This window comes from Poromitra crassiceps (assembly GCF_964638095.1).
Source record: "Poromitra crassiceps genome assembly, chromosome: 2".
NCBI lineage: Eukaryota > Metazoa > Chordata > Actinopteri > Beryciformes > Melamphaidae > Poromitra > Poromitra crassiceps.
Window position 1 is genome coordinate 77,237,704 of NC_139624.1, and position 27,005 is coordinate 77,264,708.

General features: G+C 47.3%; 1 protein-coding gene across 1 annotated transcript in view; it reads right to left on the minus strand.

The window, feature by feature from the left end:
* The window catches only part of LOC310772489 (contactin-associated protein-like 2), a gene marked incomplete at both ends in the record, with an annotated part of 736,946 nt that overhangs the window by 221,754 nt on the left and 488,187 nt on the right, over positions 1-27,005 (minus strand). Inside the window, one exon of the mRNA XM_083632310.1 lies at positions 26,476-26,625. Coding sequence (XP_083488436.1) covers positions 26,476-26,625 — 150 coding nt within the window. The remainder of the gene's footprint in view (positions 1-26,475; positions 26,626-27,005) is intronic.

Consider the following 27,005-nt stretch of genomic DNA (forward strand, 5'->3'; position numbering starts at 1 on the left):
TGTGCGTGCATGCGTGCGTGCGTGCGCGTGTGTGTGTGTGTGTGCGCGCGTACCTGCAAGTGTCATTATATGCTGTGTAGGAGACAAGACAGCTTATGGATTCAATCTGTGCCATAAGCACACAGGTCAGTCATAAAACACTGCCTCTCAATGACATCTCCATCATCTGGATGTTATAGGCTGTCACACTCACTGGCATGGCTATCAGCCTCAAGGCCAAGGAAAGGTAGGTGTGTGTGCGTGTGTGTGTGTGTGTGTGTGTGTGTGTGTGTGTGTGTGTGTGTGTGTGTGTGTGAGAGAGAGAGAGAGAGAGCGAGAGAGAGAGAGACACACACACAGAGTGTGAGTGAGTGAGTGTGTGCGTGCGTGCGTGCGTGTGTGTACCTGCACACCTGGAGTATGGGCTTGAAGACATGCAGCAAAGTTCTGTTGTTTTCCAGCAAACAACAAACAAAGCAGCAGCAGAATAGTAAATTGTGTGTGTGTGTGTGTGTGTGTGTGTGTGTGTGTGTGTGTGTGTGTGTGTGTGTGTGTGTGTGTGTGCGTGCGTGTGTGTGTGTGTGTGTGTGTGTGTGTGTGCATGTGTATGTGCGTGTTTGTGTGTTTATCCACTGCCTCACATCTTCTCATGGGATTTTCACCCCCCCCCCCCCCCCAAGGAAAAAAAGGTTCTCCTGTCATCCTTGCCATCTGTCTCCTCTCGCCCTCCACCTGTCTGTCTGCTGTCTGTATCCCCCGATGTGGGACAGAGACAGACACAGAGAGAGAGAGACACACACAGAGAGAGAGAGACAGACACACAGAGACAGAGAGAGAGACAGAGAGAGAGATTGAGAGAGGAGCATGAGAAGTAGAACAGACTACAGCTGGCTGGTAGCTCTTTGTGTCCTGTGGAGAGCATATGAATGCAGGGGAAACGTGGCCTTCCTGACAGTTTGGCAGAATGACTGAAGAAGCTGAGGAGCGATGGATGAATGGGTGCATAGATGCATGTGGTTAGGCTGTGGAAGATGACAGCAGGTTCTGTTGCTCTCTCTTACTAAACCACTGAGTGTTGCTGAAAATAACTACTGAACTACTGAAAAATCACCTACCTGAACTTCCTGCTGCTTTCTAATTTTGAAAATGTTGTCCCGTTTATGTCTTGGCACCACATACTGAGAGGATCCTGCTTCCTTAATGTGATGTATTTGCTGTTGAAGGAGGGAATATTGTGTGGAAGGATCATTCAAAAGTGTAAAACAATGGGCTATCAGTTAGGGAAAGAGAGGCTGAACTGAACTGAATATTTGATGGTGTAGGGGCGTAAGCTGACATGCCAGGTGGTTTGTCGTCGTTGGAAACTGTTTGGAAAGGGCAGGCACTTTGGAAAAGCACCTGGCAGGTGTTTGGATGAACAATCTGTATATCGCCGTCTATCACAGGCTCACACAACCTGCCTCAATGGTTGGTTGTTGATTCAAACGCATATTTGGCCAGATCATGTGATTGTGATCTCCTGTATGCAGCTGCCTTCGCAAAGTTAGTAGTACTGTTAGAAATGTGTGTTGGTTTTATGAGTTGGAATTTTGATGTACGCCTCCTGGTAGAGTATATGATTCTATTTTCCAGTAATAATTTTCCAGTAGTAGTAAAAGTAATCTGATTTTGATACAATAAAAATATGTTTTTGTCTCTTCTTTTTTTTTGCATGCATCAAATAGGTAAAATAGGTGTATGGTATGATGAGCTAAGAATGAGCAAAAAAAAAGAAAAAGGATTTTTTCCTTCCAGTGTGACTTTAAATCCAGCTGTCCTGAAAAAGAAACCAGAAGCCTATGTAACCTGAATTGGAAAAGGAGGTTGCGCTTCAACAATGGGTTTATCAGTTAAGTGCTAAACCCAAAATCCAGAGCATGTTCGCAAAAAAATCACACCCAGGTGTTCTAAGCCGTGCAGGTTTAGGAGTAGTTATCTGAAGAAATGTCTTCATATTCATAAGCTACTCCTGATTGGTCTATCCTCTCATGCTACAAATGAACATTGTGCTACAAATGCATTGAAGCGCCTGCAGCCCTGCACTGCTTAACAATATGAAAAGCTACATGGCACATCTCAAATTAGAGTCCCTCAGGCATGATTCCCCTGCAGTGCTGCTGGCAGCCTCAGGCATGATTCCCCTGCAGTGCTGCTGGCAGCCTCAGGCATGATTCCCCTGCAGTGCTGCTGGCAGCCTCAGGCATGATTCCCCTGCAGTGCTGCTGGCAGTGGAGAATTGCATCGAGAGCCTTAACGAGCCTTATGCCTCCCCCAGACCTGACGAGAATTTGCCCGATTGTGGCCAAGATTCCCCCCTCCCGACTATCTCGGGAGTGCTCCCGATTTCAGCCTCGTCGGGACCGATAATCTGCCCACAGTATCCTGTAGTGTGTGGGGTTCATAGACTGCTGTTGACTCGTCTGGCTCTTCCCGATTGTGAATCGGGCATATCAAACATGTTTGAAATTTGCAACTCGACAGGTGATTCAATCTTGAGCAGAGAGCCAATGAGAGCAAGCGGGCGGGGGGAGTGGGGAGAAATGAAGTGTGCTCCACAGTGGTGCTGGCGTGCTACAAAAGTCTGCAGGCTGCAGAGAGAGAGCACGCAGAAAGGAACAGAATTGGTACCAAAAACACGCACACAGCTCTCCATACACTGCTGCATTCCGACGCACTTTTAACGAGTCCATATTTTCGGCATGTGATTCGGGGGGCAGCGGGGCTGTAATAGGCTACAATTCTCTGCTCTGAAGTCATGTTTAATCACTCGCGTTTCTGTGAGGTCCCAAGTCCTCCAAGGTGACAATCTTCAGCGTAATCGACGTCAAGTGTGTGGGGTTGTGTCGGAACGGTAGCGATTGTGTGTGCGTTCCAAGATTGAAATGTAAAAAAATCGGTTATCTCTGTCGTGAGGTGTGTGGACTCTCAAGATTTTTATAATCTTCAAGGAGTTGAAAATCTTTAGGTCTGGGGGAGGCATTAATGACTCATACCAGTTGGCGGGGCGGAGATTCTGCAGGCAGGAAAGCGGATATTTCTCTGTGTGGAAAACATATACAGTAGAGAAGGTAAGCACTGTCCATCTGCTTATATTACCGAGATTATAAAGATACAAAGTGGGTTGAGAATCAGCAAAGCCTCCCTTTAACTTAAGATAATATAATAAACCAATTCAATAACCTCTTAATAAACAGTATAGATATCATTAGTTTCTCTAAAGCAGTGGTTCCCAACCTTTTTACACCAAGTACCACCTGAGAAAGTAGTTGGCTCTCCAAGTACCACCATATGACCGACGTTAAAATACAGTCTATTCAGCCAGGCCCGTAGCCAGGGTTTGAGAAATACCGAGGTCATTTTAGCGCGGCGTGGGGGGACCAGGGGGGGCTGTGCACCCCCGGATAGAAAATTTTGTCCATTTTAAAGTAAAATGCTTCAATCTGGTGCACTTTGAGAGCAAAATGAAGAGGCTAGATCTATAAAGAACTACGGTACATACATCATGTTAGATTAATATCCTCTTTACTGTGCTGTTGCTTTAAAATGATACAAAAAATAAATGTCTCCCCATATGATATAATTTATATTCTGCATACAGGTCACATGGCAGAATACTGCTCAATTAAATACAATGGCCCATCTACACAAACATCACTTACAGGGGAGTTACTTACCCATTCACTTCAATAGAACTGTCCCCAAAGTCTAGCCCCAATCTAGCCTCAATGCAAAATCAGAATGTTGTGAGTTATCTCTCTTCTATAGCACACAGAGAGGAAGCAAATTGTTGCATTTCCGATCAACTGTCGCATTAAAACATCAATGACAGATTAATAGATCTGGGGACCGAGGTCATGACCTCGGTGTCCCCAATGGTAGCTACGGGCCTGTATTCAGCTATGCACAGTTCACGCAGGAGGCAAATTTATTCCAACCTGCAGCCTATGTGCAACCTGCAGCAGCTGCACTTGTGCTGGGTTGACTGCTGTCTTCACCTCCTTGTGCTTCATCGTTGCTGCTCTCCTCTACTACAGCTCTTTTACGATTCCCTCCCGTTTTGATCCACTTCATAATTTAAACATTGGGATTCCAGGGATCAAGTACCACCAGCAGGGGGGGCCGCAAGTACCACCTACCTTGAGAAACACTGCCAATAATATTAATAATAATTATTATTATTTCACTTTCACATGTTTGAAAACTACTACTAATGACCACCATGGATTTTGCACAAAAACTAAAAAAACTAAAAAAAAAAAAAAAAAAAAAATTCACAGAGCCTTCCAAGTACCACCAGCAGGGGTCGCAAGTACCACCTACGGTACGCGTACCGCAGGTTGGGAACCACTGCTCTAAAGCAATGTCACTTATGGTGGAACAAAGTGCAGTTCTTTGGTAAGGCAGCGGGCTGGCAGTCAGAAGGCCTTCGGCTGGGGGTACCAACTGAAGATTGCTGCCACTGTATGGGATCTGCTGCTAGAGGAGGCAGGTTGGAAATCGTTAGGGTTGTGCTACAACCCGGGTTTTACGAGTGAGAACGAGAGCTCTCACTAGTGCCTAGTTCGCTGCGTAGGCAGCACTATGGAAGACTGTCATTTTTGACTGGGCCACCCACCTCACCCCCGTGACTACGTCACGGCCAGTCAGCCCAGGGTCCGCCACTCATTTCTTCCAGCCAGCTGAGATCCGACGCACCCAGAGACGCATCGACGCTGCAAGGCTGGGTAGTGAGAGCTCTCGTTCTCACTCGTAAAACCCGGGTTGTAGCACAACCCTAACGTTTTACTTCGTTTCGAACTCAAGCTCTCACTAGTGCCTCAATTCAACCGACCTTGCTGCCGGGAGCACCCACAGGGCGACCCGAAAGGCACCGGTGAACCACGGCTATATGGCAACGTTTATGCCTAACCGAATGACATATTAGAGTGGCAACGATACTACTTTCTTGCCACCGACAGCACCGCGTGCGCGAACTGCGAACCGGACACGTCGAGACTGTAGTACCTGACAAAAGTGTGATGAGAGGACCATGAGGCCGCGGCACACATGTCCTCCACCGACACACCACGCAACAACGCAGAGGATGTCGCAACACCTCGCGTAGAATGCGCCTTGATACCCTCCGGGGGAACCTTGCCCACGGCAGAGTATGCCAACGCGATCGCCTCCACTATCCAGTGTGATAAGCGATCCTTGGAAAGGGGTCCGCCCTGGGCCCTTTGCCCAAAGCAGACCAACAGCTGATCTGTAATGCGTAATGAACGCGTCCTGGCCACATAGGCCGAGAGCGCCCTTACGGGGCACAGCATGTGCAAACGTCTCTCCTCACCCGAACTGAACGGCGGGGGACAGAATGCCGATAAGTCTATAACCATAGACCTATAGCTGGCATTAATATTCTTGGGCTGGTATGCCGGGTTAGGTCGCAACGTAACCCTGCGCCCATCGTCCCCCAAAACCATACAGGCCTGCTGTACTGAGAGGGCAATCAGGTCACCGACTCTCTTTCCTGACGATAAGGCCAGCAGCAGCGCGGTCTTTAAGGACAGAAACTTCAAATCGGCGGAGTCCAAGGGCTCAAACGGATGACCCGTTAGCCCGTCCAGCACCGTAACCAGGTCCCATTTGGGAAAAACGCACCGCACCGGCGGGCGCAGTTTACACGCCCCCTTCATGAAGCACGAGACCAAAGGGCACACCCCCACGGGGGCCCCTTCAATCCCCATGTGGCAAGCCGAAATCGCAGCTACGTACACCTTCAGCGACTGCGGGGACTGGCCCGCGTCAAGCAAGCTTTGAAGGAAACAGAGAACTGGACGCACGCTGCAGTTCACTGAATCCACACCCTTACTTGTGCACCATCGTGAAAAAACCCGCCACTTGTACGCGTACTGAGTGCGGGTCGAAGCAGCCCTAGCACTCTGAATAGTGCGCACCACATTGTCGGGCAAGCCCCGTGCTAGCAACTGGTCCCGTTCAGGAGCCAGACTGCTAACTTCCACCTGCCTGCCGCCTGGGATAGGAGATCGGCCTGCACCGGCAATGCCCAAGGCGGGCCCTGCGCCAGGGAGACCAGGTCCGCAAACCACGTCTGCCTGGGCCAGAACGGAGCCACTAGAACGAGCTGGAGACACTGTTCCTTCACCCTGTCCAACACCTGATGGATCAGGGGGATCGGTGGAAACGCATAAAGCCCTTCCCGTGGCCACGCGTTCGCCAACGCGTCGTGTCCCAACGGGGGGCTGTCCTCCTGGATCGAGAACCACAATGGGCAGTGCGTCGCGTGCCGCGATGCGAAGAGATCGACGCGGGCACGACCGAACCTGGCCCAAATCTGTTCCACCACCTGAGGGTGGAGGCACCACTCCGTATGACGGGGGTAGCCTCGAGACAGCAGGTCGGCGCCGTAATTCAGCCGTCCCGGCAGATAGACCGCCGACACTGACAGGAGACGGGGATATGCCCACAGGTGAATCTCCGCCGCTAACCGGTTCAAAGTCTTCGACCGCACACCGCCCTGTTTGTTCAGGTGGGCGATCGCCGCCGTATTGTCCGAGCGAATCAGCACATGGCGTCCATGTATGACTCGCTGGAACTGAAGCAGAGCGAGGCGGATCGCCTCCAGCTCCAAGACGTTTATGTGGCGATGCTCCTGAGCCTCCCACCGGCCGTTCGCCGACAGAAGCCCGCACACCGCACCCCAACCCCAGAGGGAGGCGTCGGTGCGAATCACTAGCCTGAGCGGGACCGGGCCCAATCGAGTGCCCCTCGATAGGTCTGACCTGTCATAGGCACCCTGCGATGACGGTCCCTGGCTGGATCCAAGCGCAACGCAAGGAACCAGATCTGGAACGGACGCATGTGTAGCCTCCCCAGGGGGAGCACATGCAGTGCCGAGGCCATCAGGCCCAACATGACTGTGCACTGAAGCACTGACACCGAGGAGCATAGACTTAATGTCCTCGCTGTCCGCACCGTGCGCGCCTGTCGCTCCCGTGAAAGGCGGGCTTGCATGGCCCGGGAGTTCAACTCGAGCCCCAGGAAGATCGCCGTCTGCTCTGGGGCGAGGCAGCTCTTTTTCCAGTTCACCAGGAACCCTAAGGTTTGTAGGTGATCGGTCACCACCTTGGTATGTTTCATGGCACCGATCCTCGAGCCGGCCACAATAAGAGCGTCGTCGAGGTAAAGGAAGATGCAAACCCCTCTCGCGCGGAGGGGGGCCAAGGCCGTCTCCACGCAAGCCGTGAAGGTTCGCGGGATCAAAGACATGCCGAAAGGCAAGACACAGAACTCGTAAGCCTTCCCCAGGAAGGAGAACCTCAGGTATTTCCTGTGTCTCTTGATCACGTGGACATGGAAGAACGCATCTTTCAGGTCCACGGAAGTAAAGAAATCCCCCTGTCTCAACGCGTTGAAGAGGTGGGGAAAAGAGAGCATTCGGAACGGGAACTTCCTCAGCGTCTTGTTGAGGCGTCGGAGGTCCAGAATTGGACGCATGGAGCCGTCCTTTTTGGGCACGACGAAGTACCTGTGGTAGAAGCCCGAGCGCACCTCTGCCTTGGGGACCGAGCGGATCGCCCCCTTGGCGAGGAGCGAAATGACCTCCTTGTGGAGTATGTCCATGGACTCCCCTTCCACGGCCGTATCGTGGGTCCCGTCGAACCTGGGTGGGGCCCTGGCAAATTGCAGGGCGTAACCCTTCCGAAGGGTGCGCCGCAGCCACGGGGACGGGGAACACAGACGCTCCCAGGCCTCGAGCCTGTCGGGCAATGATGGTCTGAGTATATTGTTGGGCACCGGGGGACCCCGTGCTATGGTTGGGGAAGAAAAAGGGGGGGGCGGGACAAAAGAGGCTAAGCCCCCCTGCCGGTTTCTTACGCGGGCTCCGCCTACTGACGTGCCCTGTGAGCGTGTTGAACCGACGAAACCCCCCAGCCGTGCAGCTTTCGCCGGCTGGGGGGAGTAAGGAGGCAAGACTCTCTTTTGACCGCCGGATGCGGACTCGTCCGCTCGTGCGGTCCCCAGGAGAGCTCCCGACCAACGATGGGCCCATGGCACCATCGAAGGTGGGCTTGTCCCGGGGGCCTCCTGACGGCGGATAAGCGATCCTGGGAGAGCTCCCGACCGAACTCGGGCGCTGGGCACCGAGGACGGTGGGCTTGTCCCTAAAGCTGACGGCTGGCCCTGAAGCCAAGCCCCGGCGAGCTGGGTTGGGTAGGCCCCTGCTGAGTCCCAGACCGAAGTTGAGCGCTGAGCTCCAACGACGGTGGGCTCATAGCCCCCCCCCCCCCCCCCCTTCCCCCGGGAGGTGACTAAGTACAGGACTGGTTACCCGCTCCCCGCGCACCCCCTCGTTTTGGGGGGCGGGGGCCGCGTACCCTGGCCTGCCGTGGGACCCATGATGGGCCCACCACGGCTGGGTGGGGCGCATCCATTGGGGGCGCCCTAGCCGGTGAGACTCGTACCCGCTGGCGCGGGGCGGTCCGCGGCGGCGGAGGACGACGTGCGCGCGCTTGGACCTGGAACCGGCGGTCTTCCCTTTCGCCCGCTTGGGCATGAGGGTGCTGACCGCCGCCGAGTCCCTCTGACGCGCCTCCAACCGCTGGGCCAAGTCTTCCACGGAGGAGCCGAACAGGCCCTCCGGGGAGATCTGAGCCCCCAGCAGCCTCCTCTTATCCTGCTCAAGGAGCTGGGTAAGATTTAGCCACAGGTGGCGGTGGGTGAGAACGGAGAAGGCCATGACCTTCCCACTGTTCTGCGCCAGGCAGTCTACCATACGCATGGCGTAATCCGTGGCCATCCTGAGCTCTGTAAACAGCTCGGGGGCAGGGTCACCTTGCATCTCCCGCAGGAGCACCGCCTGGTAGCCCTGCAAAATGGCCAGGTTGTTGGTCATGGCGGCGGACTGCCCCGCCACCAAGTACGCCTTTTCGGCCAACTTGGCTGTAAGTTGGCACGCCTTAGAGGGCAAAGCGGGCCTCGCGGGGTTAGGGGCCAGGTGTCTGGCCACCATATCCTCGAGGGGAGGCATCGCGGTTAACGCGAGTTTATCCGCCCCCTCTATGGCCGACCACGGAGCCATGCCCGCGCAGAGCGGCTTGGCCTCCTGAGGCCTTTCCCATCCTGACTGCACCGCGCGAACCACGTCAATACAGACGGGCAGCCGGGGCTTCGGGCGGGGTGCCTGTGGTGCCTGGAGTGGCTGGTAATAGCAACCCCGCAGCACTGATTCGAGGGGCGGAGGTGGTTCGGCCCGAGCGATGCCGAGCTTCGCTGCAGCCCTAAACATTACCCCCAGAAACTGCTTCTGATAGGGCTCGTTGAGGCTAGCCTCCGAACGGGTCCCTACCAGAGAGGTGACCGTGGTAGCGCGGTCCCATTCCTCCCCGCCAGACAACTCCCCTTGGGGGGCGTCCTGGGGGGGAATAATGGGGTCGTAGGGGAAGAGCCCCCCCTGTTGTAACACAGGGTCGATGGGCTCGTCCCCCCAGTTTAAAACCTGCTGCTCGGGTAGGACCGGGGAGCCCTGCTCGTCAGGTAGCTCCTCTTCCTCCGAGCGGTCAGACCCACCGCATGTGCCTCCGTCGGGAGGTGCATGGCTAAGCCGCGGGCCCACCTGGACAAAGAGCATCGCTCTTTCCCGTAAAACGGCCAGCGTAAAGCCTTCGCAGGCCCGGCAGAAATCTGCCTTCAGCAGGGCGTCGCTAGCATGGTTATGCCCGAGGCAAAACACACACTCCCTGTGGCGGTCCTGGATCGCCAATGTAGCCTCACAGCTAACACAGCTCTTGGCTGTCTCCCCCTGTCTCATGGCAGCCGCCCGGTTCATTGTGCGAGTAAGCAAAGCTAACCCGCCAACAAGCCCCGCCGACTGTACCAGAATTAGCGAGAGTTAACCGTGTAAGCTGACTAATTACAGTAGCTTGCAACGGTGAAGATGCTGGAGTGCTACAAGCTAGCTGCTAGCTGCACGAGACAACTAGCTAGCTATCTATCTAACGTTACTCCAGCCGGAGGAACGCGCGCGCTCTAACGCTAGTAGCTGGCGCCTAAAGTACCTAGCAAACAGAAGCAACCGCACGGATGCAAGCTAGCTATCTGTGACAACTGTGCTAATTAGCCCGTTGTTCTAGTGCTAACGGTACAAGCTATTCTGCACGTATGCAACCTAGCTAAGAGTTTTGAGTGCAGACCTGAGTCAGCGCCCAAGCCTAACACAACGTTACCCCAGCCGGGGAAAACGTTCACATGAGCTGCACGGCGGCAGCTAAACAACAGTTAACAATGAAAGACACCCTTAGCTTTGGATGGCTTGATCCGATGCCGCTGGTGAAGAGTACAGGAACGGGTCCCCGAATCCTGATTTATCTCGTCCACGCGAACCTCTTGAGGTGGGCAAATCAACCGGAGCGAGTCTATTTATCCAAGCTATGAAGAGCGCTAATTTCAGAGCTAACCGCGGAGCTTAAGAAAACGACGTCCTCACACTGGCTGGAAGAAACGAAGAGTGGCGGACCCTGGGCTGACTGGCCGTGACGTAGTCAGGGGGGTGAGGTGGGTAGCCCAGTCAGCCCCAGGGGGGCACCACGTCACCTAAAGGGGCGTGGTCAGGTTTTAATGTAAAGTAATTTTTGGAGCAAAAATGACAGTCTTCCATAGTGCTGCGTACGCAGCGAACTAGGCACTAGTGAGAGCTTGAGTTTGAAACGAAGTAAAACTGCTATTAAAAATAACAGGAGCATAGACATGGTGAAGCCGCAATTCTCTCTCTCTCTCTCACACTCACACTCTCTCTCTCTCTCTCTCTCAGAAGAGACAAGAAAATCTCAGGCTTCCAGTCTGTTGTGGATCAATTTGGGCACCTAGAGTCTCTCAGTCTGACGACTAATAAGACTCTGGGACAGACGGATGATATTTTGGGGTTCCTGCTGTAGAGTGTGCAGTATGTCCGTCCGCAGCAACACTTCCTCTTACGTGCGCTGTGGTCGGTGTTTACAGTCCGATTGAGGCGAGAACGGAGTTGGACTGTAAACAATGACGGAAGCAGATGTTTTGGGGCAGACCTATCCGCTCCCCAGAGTCTTATTAGTCGTCAGACTCTGGCTTCCCATTGGTTGTGGATAAAAACAATCTGAGAGCAAAAGCGGATGAGCCACTCTCTCTCTCACTCACTCACACACACACACACACACACACACACACACACACACACACACACACACACACACACACACACACACACACACACACACCTACAGTGCCAAAAATAATTGTGCTCACCTATAGAGAGGCAAAGTGGAACGTCACTTCCTGCTTCAGCACTGTACCAGAGATTTTCTTTCGCCATTTATTTTCCCATAGACGTTTCGTAAAATGCTGATAAAAATAGTTGTACTTGTTCAAACCAAACGATTCAGATATATTTAGAACCAGGAGAGATCGCATAACAGTTCACTCAGACCAAAACGCATTTTACGAAATGTCTATGGGAAAATAAATAGCGGAAGAAAATCTCTGGTGCAGTGCTGAAGCAGGAAGTGACGTTCACTTTGCCTCTCTATGGACTAAAGGCTCAGATATAGTCGAGCAAGGCACTGTAGCGCATGACTTATGCGTGCACGAGCTTACTGCATGCACTGAGGCCTTCATGGTCAGGGCTGCATGTGATTGTCATGTTATTGTCATTGTAGAGTGAACTAGTGATATATGTGATAAACGGGACATGAAAAGTGACAATGAAAAGCCATTATGTGCAGTACTGCAGTTTCACTCAACGACCGTATATCAGCACATGAATGAGAATCACCAAACCTGTTTTTATGGAATGTAAAATCAAAGTTTTACCACATGGGTCGAGAAATGTGGTCGACGCACTGGCTCAGTGGAGTGACTTCTCTTCATTTCTCTCTCTGTCTCTCGCTGTTACGAAAACATCGTTGGGTGCATGACCAGCGCTTGCGGAGGGTCGTGCCTGACGAGACGAGCGCGATGAGATCATATTTGGCATGTCCTCGCTCGCGTCCATGCTCGCTACGGTGACCAGGGGGCATTAACTGCTGCCATCTCTCGCTGAGATATTATTCAATGACTGATTCGAGTACAAGACATTTTCAATCAAAACGTTACATAAACACAAACAGTGATGAGACTCATTCAGTTACATCATTTCAATACAAAAAGCACGTTGGAAAGGAACATGCCTGCTCAAACATCCATGCACGTGCATCGAGAACAATGCATACGGTACTTGCCAGAGGTACACACAAAATCATGTACACACACACACACACACACACACACACACACACACACACACACACACACACACACAAATACATACATACATTTACACTGATCCCAGGCTGCCCTTTGATAAATGTGGGCTTCAGAGTCTCATGTCTAATACATCACAAGCTTTAAGAAGAGGAATGGGTCAGACTGTGCAGAGGCAGGACTGGGAGGTATACCATATTCAAGTATTATGGTATGAATCCACACATGTTTTTATAATAGCGTTGTAATGATATATTATTTGTCTTTTTTCTCTTCTTTTCTTTTTAGCTCATTGAAAAATTGCACATCAGAGCAGTGGTGTCATGAAAGTAGCCTATGATATATACATTTGATTATAGAATAGAGCAGTTGAATACAAGTAGCAGGATGGCAATTTATTTTAAGAGATAAAAAGATGCCACATCATAGTGTACAGTAACTTGTATTGCAGAAGCCAACTCAAAAACTGTCGAGGTATTTTTTTTCTTTGGGGGGGGGGGGAGCTCTGATGAGATTCTACAGGGGTAAATGTCCCACCTGTATCTGCATTAGATATTTTTGCTGCACTCAAATACAGTAATTTATTGCACCAGTGCACATGTGCATAAGATGTGACAGAAAAGTATATCTCAGCAAATCATTATTTTATGCATCTTTCCAAAAACGACGAAAAAAGAACGAGCCAGCTAAGAAACGGTGTTAATAGTTTGTGGCACAACTCAGCACAAACACAGTTATGAATTTGGTAAGGATCAAAGTGGAGCTTGCAAAGACTAATATTAGTGAGGAAGCTGTGCCATAGCCTGGTAAACCAGCCGGTCACGTTAACTCACATTTAATTTCGTTCTTCGTTCCCATCTGGCCTGAAGCCTTCACAACAGTCTTTGCAGTGGGCGGAAGTTGGGCGGGTGTACTTGCCTTGACAGACAACTCCTACAGCGAATCAATGTTGGATCCAGTCAAACCTAATTTTCTGCCCAGAAACTCCGCTGTTGAAAACTCCTGTACTTGTTTAATTGTTGTTATTGAACCTATGTCTGCAATAACTGCACTTTATGGCTGTTTAAACTAGACGCTGACATTACTCCTCGAGGCGGACAGGCAAGGAGGCGGCCATTACTGTTTTGCTAGTGACGTTCCTGATTGGCCCGGTTACGATGTCAACTATGAGGCGGGTCACTGATTGGCTCGTCCGCTTTGCAGTTTCTGCAGAAAGCCCTCCCAGAGTTGAGGCCAGACGGTCCCGCAGAACCAAATGAAATGTGAGTTGATGTGACCGGCTGGTTTACCAGGCTAGCTGTGCCACACATCAAACAGCAGCATGTCAGCACAGAGCTGTCTTCAGGGTGAAGCTTCCCATCATTGACTTTTCTCTCTTATCCTTTCGGCCTCTGAACTGTTTGTGTACCTGTGTGTTGGCACGCGTGTGTGTGTGTGTGTGTGTGTGTGTGTGTGTGTGTACAGTATGTGCGTGCGTGTGTGTGTGAGTGTGTCTGTCTAGCCTCTTGAGAAATTCAATCTAGAGCTGTCTCGTGTCAGTCACTTACAAATTTCTCTAAGCGCAGCGTCTGAAGTGAGAAACTACTCTCCGTAAAATAGGCTTTGGGTTCAGGAGACTGCTTCTAAAAGCAGACACTCGGGAGGGTAGAGGGGTGGAGAGGAGTGGGGGGGGGGCTCGACCGTGGTAAAGAGGATGAGAGGGATGAGCGGGAAGGGGAGAAGACAAGGGGGGAGAAAAGGAGAAGAGGAGAAGATGAATTGAGAGAATAGACCCTTTCACACAAGCCATTTTCTGTCTCAAGGCAGGGTAAACACAGGTTTCTACAACAGCATGAGTGAATACTGGATTCTGATTGGCTAGCAACAGTGGTAAATAGGCCAACAATCTACAGTTCGGCTCCAACCGCAGTATCACTCCGCTCCCTGATGCTGACTCCGCTCCCTGTGCTGACTCCGCCCACTGTTAGCCTGTCAGTCTGCAAATCTCTAACAAGGAAATGGCCGATCTCTAACAAGGAAATGTCAGATTTCGTAGTAACGTTTGATTTACTGGGTGGATTGAGTTTTGAGCAGTGGTTAGATGAAGATGAAGGTGAAGTGAACAAAGAACGACATGGTGAAATTGGGGAGAGAGAACTGGCTGAGCTTGAGTTGTCACGAGTTCGGACTAGCGGGAGGTCGGACTAGCGGGAGGTCGGACTAGCGCCCGGACCCCGAACCTGGGACTGTCAAACAAACAAACGCCCTCTGCCGTCACCAGATATCAACACACCACCACCAAAACGGGCTGCTTTAGATAACTGTTTAAATAACTGTACTTTTACAGGCAATGTATCAATAACTGTGAATCCCGTTAAGGAATAGGTTAGTTGTTTTTTGGCTCAAAGGCAACTAAATGTTTAGTGCAATCATTGATCTTGTGTATGGAACTATATTCTGTGGCGGAAGGATAAATGTATTCTGAAACCAGTAATGATTGTAAATAAATGAATTGGATGTTACAATTGTGTATTTTTTATATTATTTGGTAGCTGTTGTAGAAAACAAATTTACCACTCGAGGTCGGGGTTTGTGGCCACATTTACCACTGGTACAGGGTTTATAGCACTCGGCTTCGCCTCGTGCCACAACCCTGTACCAGTGGTAAATGTGGCCACAACCCCCTCCCTCTCGTGGTAAATTTGTTAAGTAACCAACAGGATCAATGAGGGCCCCGGCACTGGAATGGAAGTTAATGCTCTGTTATACGATCCCATGGATACAGGGCTTGCAGACTAATAAAAAGAACGGGACATAATGTTTGTAAGTAACGTTACAATTAAATCCATATTAGTCTAGTAGGAAGGAGGGGGTATCATGCACCCCCCGGAAATATACTCCTAATCAGCATTTCTAGATTGGAAAAATTGTGTAAAAAATGATGAGCTATGTTAAAAAGTTGTGAAAATGTCCCACATATCATTTTTATGCAAATTAGTGCCGCATGCAGGCTTAATGTCTGCTTCCACCTACTGTATATCCAGATAGCCACTGATGATGTCATAACGTCGTGACTAGCCACTGATGATGTCATAACTCCTTGACTGGCCACTGATGATGTCATAACGTTGTGACTGATGAAGTGTACTCTGCAAGTGTTCTGTTCCGTTCCCGAGCACAGAACTTTTGTAATGTGAAAGCTGACCAGCAGGGGGGGGGATTACATGAGTGTGGGTCTGTTCGCAGCCGTACCTCATCTGTTCCGGAGGCGCTGTACATTAGCCCTAAGTCATCAGACTGATAGACTCTGGGTTCCCAGATTGTTGAAAAGAAAAAGAAAAATAGCAGAGTGACGCATTAAAACATTTAGATGATGAGGACTGAGAGATGGACCTACACAAACCACTTCATCAAAGAACAGTTGACTGCCCGTGATAATGAAGGTAATGAGTTTTTTGCTTTCTGTCAGAACTGTCTCAGTCCTCGAATAGAAAGTGCTGATGGGAAAGTGTTAGAGAGGTTCAGGACAGCTTAGTGCGCTTGGCCCCTCTGACTCATCAAGCTGTGTGATCAGAAAAAGTAATTGAGGGCAAGCCAGAGGCTAAACTATCTTTTGTACACTCATATATTATTCTGTTACCTCTATGGTGGCATGGAAATTAGCTACAGTACTCACTGTGATGAGATGGACTGTTTTGAATAAGTGTTCTGGATAGTCTGACCATGTGCATGACGTGAGTGTTTGCTTATGAATTCAAAAACGTTCAAAAACATCCACACATTCTCTATCTCTCACACACACACACACACACACACACACACACACACACACACACACATCTCGTCTGTCCCTATCTAATGGGGAGGGAAGGCTCTGAAGAACACAATTAATCAGGTCATGAAATTGACCTACAGTACTGATCAGTATTCTGAATCTGTTCCCATTCAAGTAAAAGCAAACTCAACTGTAAGAAAACAGAAAACAAACTCAAAATAAATTTGCAAGCTAAAAACTGCAGTGAAAAGCAGAAGCAGCTTCTTGGTGAGGAAATTCTAATCAAAGGTATGATAACATATTTATATAGATTTAAATAGTTCCAAACATGCTCTTTGAAAAAACATCTCGTCTCGCCTGCAAAGCTGTGGCCTAAACACCGCTTGGTGTCCCGCCTCGTCATAGTAATAATCAGCAGTTTTGTATCCCATGCAGCAGCAAACTTGTTTACCACCAGACTCTCTGCTCCTCAGCATTCATTAAGTCATGTCACATTAACAAGGAAAACCCCAGTTACAGTTGCTGCCAATTCAGCACACATGCTGTCTCTGCTGTAGGGAACGAATGTGTGTGTGTGTGTGTGTGTGTGTGTGTGTGTGTGTGTGTGTGTGTGTGTGTGTGTGTGTGTGTGTGTGTGTGTGTGTCTGTGTGTGTGTGTGTGTGTGTGTGTGTGTGTGTGTGTGTGCAACTGTGTGCAGGCCTGTGCATCTATGCAAGCACATTGATGCATGAGAGAGAAAAAGTGTATTTGAAGGAATATATTTATGTAGATATTTAAGCATGTGGCATTTACAGCAATTTGTATGTGTTTGTCTGTATGCATGCGTGTCATGAGTATAAGGTGTGCAGGTTTTAGCCTCCTTTTTAGCCTCCAAGTGGCCATGCCATAGCCCATGGGTTTTAGCCTTTTAGCCTCCTCGCTAGAGCATGTGGAGGTTCCGAGTTCGATTCCCAACTGCGGGGAACTACACAAAGCGGGTTGTGAATATGAACATATTGTGTGTCAACGTGTATGTGTGTGTGTGTGTGTGTGTGTGTGTGTGTGTGTGTATGTGGTTTCTGCTGACGTGCAGGTGTTGCCCCTGGTAATTCTCATTATCACCCTTCCCTCTCTATCTCCATCAGGGCCCAGTTAAGAGATAGAAAAATGAGGTGATGAATTAGGAGTCAGGCTAGCTGACAGCGGAGGAAAGCCTCCTGTTAAAGCTAGCTTCCTCTCTTCCTCCCTGGTGTCTTGCTCTCGCTCATTCACCTGCCATCTTTCACATTTGCTAACTTAAAAACAGATACCGCTGCTCTGCTCATTAGCGGTTTTCATTTCTCTCTCTCTCTGCTGCGCTCACAGTAATGCTCACTTGTTCCTTCTGTCATCTTCCCCTCTGTTTCTCTCTTCCCTTCTTTCTCTCTCTCTCTCTCTCTCTCTCTCTCTCTCTGTCTATCTCTCTCTCTCCTCCCCTCTTCAAGGGGTAAAGACATTACAGAGCTCCTCTCAGCCACTATTGATTCACAACTCAGCTTACAAAAATCAATAAATCACCAATTGGATCAAACTGGAGACTTTATGGTGAGAAAGAGGAGGAGAGGAAAGAGAAATGAGAAATGAGAGGCTAGGAGGAGGGAGAATAGTTATTGATGTGACAGGTGGAGGTTGAGTTGGCAGGGAGACGGCGTTAATGAAATGGATGAAAAATACTTATTTTCCTCACTGATATCACATTTTAAAATAACACAGTGGGTTTTGAACGCTTTTCAGGAGCTCCAGAGTGGTGGGACACAGTCAGCATATCAAGGCCACGTGAACTTGATTGAATGTGATTTCATGGTGGCTCACCTGGTAGCACGAGTACCACAGTGGCTCGGTCCTTCGCGCGGCCGATGCGGGTTCGAATCTGACCCGAGGTCCTTTGCCGCATGTCATCCCCTCTCTCTCCCCCCACCTTTCCTGTCTGCCTACTGTCCTGTCTAAATAAAGGCAAATGCCGCAAAAAATAATCTATAACAAATTCAATAAAATAAAGAATGTGATTTAATAAATAAAGCAGTAAAGAAAAAGATCATATTTGACCTGGGAGTTTTTCCACAATAAGAAGAACTAGAACGGCCGCACCCCGGATTTATGCCTCCGCCATTAGTTCATTCTTGAGTCCAAATCACCATTTGAGCCAAATTGGAAGAAATTCCGTCAAGACAATTCTGAGATATCGCATTAACAAGCTTGAAAATGGCATTCGAGAGGTCACACTGACCTTGACCTTTGACCTTTGATAACCAAAATGGAATCAGTTCATCCTTGCGTCCAAGTCGATCTTTGAGCCAAATCAGAAGAAATTCCATCAAGCCGTTCTTGAGATATCGCTTTAATGAACTTGGGAATGCCGTTCGTGAGGTCACAGTGACCTTGACCTTTGATAACCAAAATGGAATCAGTTCATCCTTGAGTCCAAGTTGATGTTTGAGGCAAATTTGATGAAATTCTGTCAAGGCATTCCTGAGATATCGCGTTAACAAGCTTGAAAATGGCATTTGAGAAGTCAGTGACCTTGACCTTTGACCTTTGACTACCAAAATCTAATCAGTTCATGCTTGAGTACAAGTCGATGTTTGAGGCAAATTTGATGAAATTCCATCAAGGCATTCCTGAGATATTGCGTTAACAAGCTTGAAAATGGCGTTCGAGAGGTCACAGTGACCTTGGCCTTTGACCACCAAAATCTAATCAGATCATCTTTGAGTCTAAGTCGATGTTTGAGGCAAATTTGATGAAATTCCGTCAAGGCTGTTAACGAACATTGGACGGACGTACGGACGGACATACGTATACGGACGTACGGACGGACAACCCGGATCCATAATGCCTCCGCCTGGCTATCGCCAGCGGAGGCATAATAAAATAATGTGCATGGTGTGTAGGGGTTCTCTGATCTTTATATTTTGATGTGGAAATGGTTTTGTCTGATAGAGCACAGAGGAGATTGTGCATGAATGGAGAGAGTGAAGGAGAGATCTGATGGAGCTATAAGAGCCCACATGCTATCTCTCTCACTTACTGTAATTCTATAACAGGTGTCTCTCTCTCTCTCTCTCTCACTGTAATTCCATACAGGTGCCTCTCTCTCTCTCTCTCTCTCTCTCACTAATTCCATACAGGTGCCTCTTAGCCTGGGTAAACCCATCCCCCACGTGACCTGCTCTCAGACCTGTTCTCAGTCACTATGGTCTGGATTCCCACCATTGTTAAACGATTTCCTGCGGTTGTTGGCCCCCCCCCGATAGACCGCTCCATTACGCAACCGTCATCCAACCAGCTTTGTGCACAGAGCACATGCGCAGTGCAGCAGATGGCGTCATCGCTCTGCGACCTTTGTTGTTAGCAAGCGAGCTAACACTTTTCATTTCAGTACTGCTAGCACGCAAATGGTTACAACCAGCTACAAGAAGAGAGAACATCGCGTGACGGTGGTCAGGGAATGAAAGAGGAACAGGACAACTGTCTACACTGACCCAAACCTCGATCCCTGCTGCAGATGGCCGCAGATCTGGAGAGATATTTGTGGCTGTGAAGAACAGTCATCATCTATACAGCTGCTGCCAACCTGATGAGGAAACAGGCGTGCTTGTTATGCTGGACACTGAATGCCAGACTGCAGACTTCATCCTCCAGTGCTGTTCGCCTCAGGACTTGAAGGGCTAACGTTGTACCATGGACTGTATACATTCTGTGCTAATAATGCTAGCATGCTAACATCCTTTTCACACACACACACTGAATATACCGAAATGCTAGATTTGATCATGGACTTAACGCTAATGTTAATCAAAAACGGCCGCAGTCATAACGGTAAGGTGTGTTTGACCTAATTTAAATATTAACGTTAATGCCCTCACATTTCAGCGTGGTTACAGATAAACCTATTTAACGCTAGCTAGCTACAGTAGATTTTTGGAGGCGTTAATGTGAATGTCATGACGTAGTGAGCGTAGTATTATACTGTATATTATACATAATCCAGATGTAACCTAGCTATAGCTAGACGTTAAGAGGTTAGCGTGAATGCGACTGAGACCTGACATTACTGGCTTGATATCATATTCCAGATGCAACCTAGCTAGATAAGCTCCACACTGCTGTATGAGTAGCTACAATCAAATGTATCAAGCCTTGATATCATATTCCAGATCCAACCTAGCTAGCTAGATGTTAAGAGGTAGGAATATACCGAAATGCTAGACTTGATCGTGGACTTAATGTTAATCAAAAACGGCCACACTCATAACGTTAAGGTGTGTTTGACCTAGCTAGAAATATTAACGTTAATGCCCTCACATTTCAGCGTGGTTACAGATAAACCTATTTAACGCTAGCTAGCTACATTACTGGCTTGATATCATATTCCAGATGCAACCTAGCTAGATAAGCTCCACACGGCTGTATGAGTAGCTACAATCAAATGTATCAAGCCGATATCATATTCCAGATCCAACCTAGCTAGCTAGATGTTAAGAGGTAGGAATATACCGAAATGCTAGACTTGATCGTGGACTTAATGTTAATCAAAAACGGCCACACTCATAACGTTAAGGTGTGTTTGACCTAGCTAGAAATATTAACGTTAATGCCCTCACATTTCAGCGTGGTTACAGATAAACCTATTTAACGCTAGCTAGCTACATTACTGGCTTGATATCATATTCCAGATGTAACCTAGCTATAGCTAGACGTTAAGAGGTTAGCGTGAATGCGACTGAGACCTGACATTACTGAAGTGAATACAAGTGACCTATATTTTTCAATCCTGTCTTTGAATAAAAGTTGTACATTGTACTTGAAAACCATGTCTTTGCTCCCTTATGTGTTCACAATTACAACAAATCTGTATGGTTTATCTGTTGGCATTAAACCGTGGTATTTCCTTGGGTGATATTCCATATTTGTCATTAAACCTAGCTGTTCACATAAATTTGCAATGATGATCGACCACGTGAGATATCACAAGTAGCCTACTTTTATTAAAAAATAAAATGCAAAGAGAGGTTTCCTTCTCTAACTATTGGTGCGTTCACAAAATATTTACACGAGATTTTTTTTATAAATAATAATCAATAACGTGGATAATGATGACATCTGCAGCTGCTGGACGAGAGACAGAAGAAACTACGAACGAAGATTGGAGCAGAGGACATGACTACAGAGAAACTTAATCGACCAGCACTCTGCTTCAATCAATGAATGCTTATAAATAAACCATACACATGAGAATTACCGTTAACGTTACAGCATTTAATAACATAAATATGGTGATATCTGGTGGTCTGAAATTACTCTCTATCTACAGTAGGGTAACTGGCTCCTATTGTGTCTTATTATTGTAACGTTTGAATCAGCGTTTCATAACTATAATAGCCTAATGTTACTGTAGCCTGGATGACGTCAGCTAATGCTACCCAGCCTTCCAGCGTTTATCTTCCATAATGCATTAAATCATAATCACAATGCGAAGACATTAGCTGATCACCACAGAGCTGCACAGACAAGTTTATCAGATAATTTCGCCGTAAAATGTGTCCAGGTGATCAGCTCTGAAGCCCCGGCTTGTATGGTCCGCTAAAATCCGATTTCGATATAGGTGTTATTTTGATCAATATTGTATAGCTGGCTAGACAGAGGAGTTTATCTGGAATCAGTGTGACAAGATCCCTGCTGCTAGCTTGTCTGCCTTTCTGTGTCAGAGTATCTAGCTACATTATCTGCATTACATGCTACACCATGCAAATATATTTCGATATAATTCAAACAATTAGCCCACTGTACTACTGGACTGTGTATTGCTGTGAATAAGTTAGATTTGATTGTGTAAAGTGTTACATGTTATATTTTTAACTGAGCTTTGCAGAATTACCTCAACACAATTGTGTTGTGTATCAGCTTTAAATATCCAATATATACAGCATTAAACAAACGACCAGCAGCATTCAAATGTGCAAAAACGTTATATTTATTGAAATGTGGTGATCTCATGTCACATTACATAATGTTATGCCCAAATGGTCTACTGCCCAGAAGCGTCACTTTACATGTTTGGTAGGGAATTATTTTAATTATGTTAAACCAGCGTTTATCTTCCATAATGCATTAAATCATAATCACAATGCTATGAAGACATTAGCTGATCACCACAGAGCAGCACAGACAAGTTTATCAGATAATTTCGCCATAAAATGTGTCCAGGTGATCAGCTCTGAAGCCCTGGCTTGTATGGTCCGCTAAAATCCGATTTCGATAACGCTAGGTGTTATTTTGATCAACAGACCTCAACCTCAACAGCTGTTTTCACTTGAATTTCCTCACGTAGTTGCATAGCCATATAGCTAGCCAGCTAGTAGCTAGCTCGGGAGCTATGCTTTAGAGAGGCCAAATGCTAACGGCTAGGTAGTGCTAAGCCGCTGCAGCTGTTACACGTCATTGACAAAGACGCACTCTCTGATTGGCCGATCACGGCAGGACTGATGTTGGCAGTCACGCCGTCACTCATTGGCTGCGGGGTGGCTGCGGGTCTGCGCGAGTCTTTCAATCGCCGCAGAAATCGATTTGAATGGCCCGTTCGCTAGACGATAGTGACTGGGAACTGAGAGAGCAGGTCACGTGGTGGCTGGGTTTACCTAGGCTAGGTGCCTCTCTCTCTCTCTCTCACTGTAATTCCATACAGGTGCCTCTCTCTCTCTCTCTCTCTCTCTCTCTCTCTCTCTCTCTCTCTCTCTCTTACTGTAATTCCATACAGGTGCCACTCTCTATCTCTCTCTCTCTCACTTAGATACGGACCATCTCCCAACAGATGGACAGCAGTGTCTGGCATCATTAACCTGGCGTCTTCCTAATTCAGACAGACTGTGTGTGTGTGTGTGTGTGTGTGTGTGTGTGTGTGTGTGTGTGTGTGTGTGTGTGTGTGTGTGTGTGTGTGTGTGTGTGTGTGTGTGTGTGTGCGTGCGTGTGTCTGTCTGTGGTCTATGTTGTGTCTAGACCCTTGCTAAGTGAGCAACTTCCTAAACTTTGATCACTGGGATATGGATTTCTACTGAGACAAATGATCTGCAGACATATTTATCCTACTAACAGCGCATGTGCGCACACACACGCGCATACACACATACGCACGCACACACACGCGCGCGCGCGCGCACACACACACACACACACACACACACACACACACACACACACACACACACACACACACACACACACACACAGCCAAGACATACTCTGCTGCTAGAGTTGAAATTGTAGTCCTTGTGGCTGTTTGGCTCCATCAAGTATACATCAAGTATACAGTATATCATTGGATCTAAAACTTTATATATACACTGTATCAGTGGCGGCTGCTGAGATTGGAAACAGGGGAGGTAGCTTCGGTGGCGACCGAAGGCCGCCGCCGGAAAAAAGATTGGGCGTTTTTTTTTTCTCTTTTGCCCAAAACGCCCAAATCTCATTTTAAATTAGCATTAGGATTAGACTGTTGTGATGTCATTATTCAGTTTTAACCATCAATAATTGTTCCTTTTCTCATTATTTCATTTCTCAGAGTAAATACTGTATATTTATTTCGAGATTTTTGTCAATTATTTGTGCTGTTATGGTTATAATTAGCCTAGTTACTCACTTCTACACTATCTTAGATTGTGTTACTTATGGATGGCATGGAATTATAGTGAAAATAGATTATCCCCCCTTTTTGCTGGGGACCCCACTTTGAAAACCACTGGCTTAGGCTACAACTGTTGCGAGAAGGTTTCAGGATTTATCTCTATGCATTAGGCTGTGATTACTATTTATATAAATCTATTTATTCACATAGATTCATGATATATTATGGTATACAGCCTACCTGTGACATCAATGTTTTGATTAATCTGCGCCAGTACCGAAAATGTAGCCTATTACTGCATGACTGATCCTATGATGTCATTGTAATCACACTCACGTGTGCTTTCACAAGACAGGTGTTGTCCATTCAATCACCCCACCTGTCTTTATAATGGCTGTCTTGCACTGTTTGTATGATACTTGACAAAGTCTATGGCCGAAACTGTTGTCAAATAGCGTTAAATTACACTTTATTGCATCTGGAACGAGAGTGTTCCCTTCCCCTGCACTATCAACATACTCGTTTAGTTACATTCCAATTCATCAACTTTGGAGCGTTATTTACCCCCCCTTCCCGACATGCTAGGTTGACATGCTTCGTCCCAATTGATTCCTTATTTCTTCTACTTTCATATGGTATAAAGATCACCACTCAAGCTTTAAAAATGAGCTCGCTGTCAGCCATCGATTTACAGGCCAAATTCAGTTAAAAAATGTGGGAATTTAAGGTTGCGGGTTTTATTATAAAAAATTACAGGATGAAACTTCAATACGACAAAAGTAGCGCTGCTCGGTGAACCATTTCCACGCCAAATTTAATAGAAGGTCTGGATAACTTGAAATCAATTGACTTACTTGTATATCCATGCTGTCTGTAGTGGAACCGCTGCAGCCGAGACGTTGCAAATATTCCAGTTTTCTGACATTGACCCAGTATCGCGCACCGCAAGGCTCCCGCAACTCGAAACTCGTTTTGGGTCGTAATCCAATGCAACGACTGTCTGGGTTGTGAACACTTACTGATTGATAAAAAGTAAATAAAAATAAGGGGGAAATATAATTTGCTGCTACTGTCTCAGTAAATCATTCCTGTCAGGTCATCACAGGCAGCAGCATGAATTCCACTTCCTACTTTCAGCGTGAGATACCAGTGGACGATACAATCTCAATCTAGCAATCTATCCATCCAACAACCAATTAGGTTTCACCTGATTTCACCAGGCTAAGGGCGTGTTCCGCTCCAGCTCAATCTGATTGGTTGGGAAACACATCACTCTCACGTGTTCTCTGTGAATTGCAAGTGTTTTTCAGGCAATCATATTTTTTCATTAGATAAATTACCAAATAAATAAACGCCCACAGGGCGAATGTTTTTTTTATCTCCTACTCCAGGCTGGGACCAGGGCCAGAGTGACTCGTCTGCATGGAGCTCTCCTTTCCATCAGTGCGCTACAGGTCACTGTTGTTGAAGCATTTTAAGAATATAATGAATGAAAAAATGAGCGTCTGCACATAAGAAAAAACACATTTGATTGATATTTTATTATAAAAAAAATATGAAAAATGAAAAATGAAAAATGAAAAAAAAAAAAAAAAAAAAAAAATGATAATATTTTTTTTATATAAAATCCCCAATCTAATAGAGGAGGACCATCCTCCTATGCCTAACTGGAAAAACCTCCTCTGCACTGTATATATATATATATATAATTATATATATATATATAATCCAAAAAGGTTCATAGTGTCTATAATTTACTTAGATCGTTAGGTTTTCTTCTATATCAGACACAGGTTTTTGTTCCTACCTGACATGTTGATGGCAAAACATCAGCTGTTTAAGACACGTCACACACCATCTAGTGACACCTCTGATGAAGACGGAGGTTTTGCCGTCGAAACATGTCAGGTAGGAACAAAAACCTGTGTCTGATATAGAAGAAAACCTAACGATCTATATATATATATATATATATATTTACATTTTTCACTTCCTACATGGGTGCCTAGTGTATTGGTTGGACCCGTTCCTTATCCCCTAAATCAGGGGTCACCAACCTTTTTGTGCCTGAAGGTTAAACATAACATACAACAACTCGTCAGTCAGGATTCGTATAATAGGTTCATAACTTTCCTTCTATATTTCATACTTCCTGACCAGAGCGCTGCTTTAATTAAGCACTGGATATCTCCGTCCAGAAGTGCTGTTTTGGCCGTTTTACAAGCTACTCATCATCATATGCAACAGCGAGTTTCTGGGTGGAAAATATGTTTTTGCCGTTCTGCCGAGTGGATTTGGGTTTGACTGGATGCAACGCTGATATTTGGCTGAAGGAGTTGTCTGTCAAGGCAAGTACACCCGCCCAACTTCCACCCACCGCAAAGTCTGTTGTGAAGGCTTCAGGTCAGACGGGAACGAAGAACAAAATGAAATGTGAGTTAATGTGACCGGCTGGTTTACCAGGATTTCTTCCCTGTTCCATCTGTGGATACTGTCTTTCTATTGGTTGTCCAAAACCACATGACTCAAACAAATGTGTTCTATTGGCTGCCCTGGCTCCTTTACACTCTATTATGCAAGATACCTGGGGGACATAATGTCAAAAGAGAAAAACGTGGCCTGCGGCGACTCATTGGCTCCACGTGGGCGACCAGGTTCCTGTGGTCTGGTTGGCTACCACTGCCCCCCACCTGTAGATGAATGGTAGTTGTGGTGGAGAGGGGTGTGACTTGTCCTACACCTCTTAATGATGAGGTGATATAGGGTGTGTTTGCTTCACATTGCCCTTACCTCCCAGGTGATAGGTTCCTCCCATGGTGATGGTGATGGGCGAGGTGCTGCGCACCGCGGATGCCTCATCGCCATCTAGCGTCAGCATAGCAAAGTTCTCCTTGGCCATGAAACGTACCGCGTGCCACTGGCCGTCGTTGAGGCTCGAACCTAGAGGCGGAGGCAATAGAAAAGTCATCAGAAAACACACCGACACACAACATTGTCTTTACTATCTTTGATACTTGGTATCAGGCATTCAGGTCCAAAGCGTATTACAGTATGCTGCAGAAGAGTAATGCTCTTTAGCAAGTGTACCACGCTTGAGTTGGCCCGACTCCTGGAAAATAAGTACTTCAAATGTGACTCCAATAATTTGACTTGACTGACACTTGTATTTGAATGTGACTAATTTGAGTTGATGGACACTTAAAGAAGTAATTTCAACATGACTCACATGACTTTGAAAATTGCATTAATTACACAGAAAGCAATGCAAAGAGATTCACATCATGTAGCTGCTGGTTTGATGTTACTGTACCTGTGTAGGT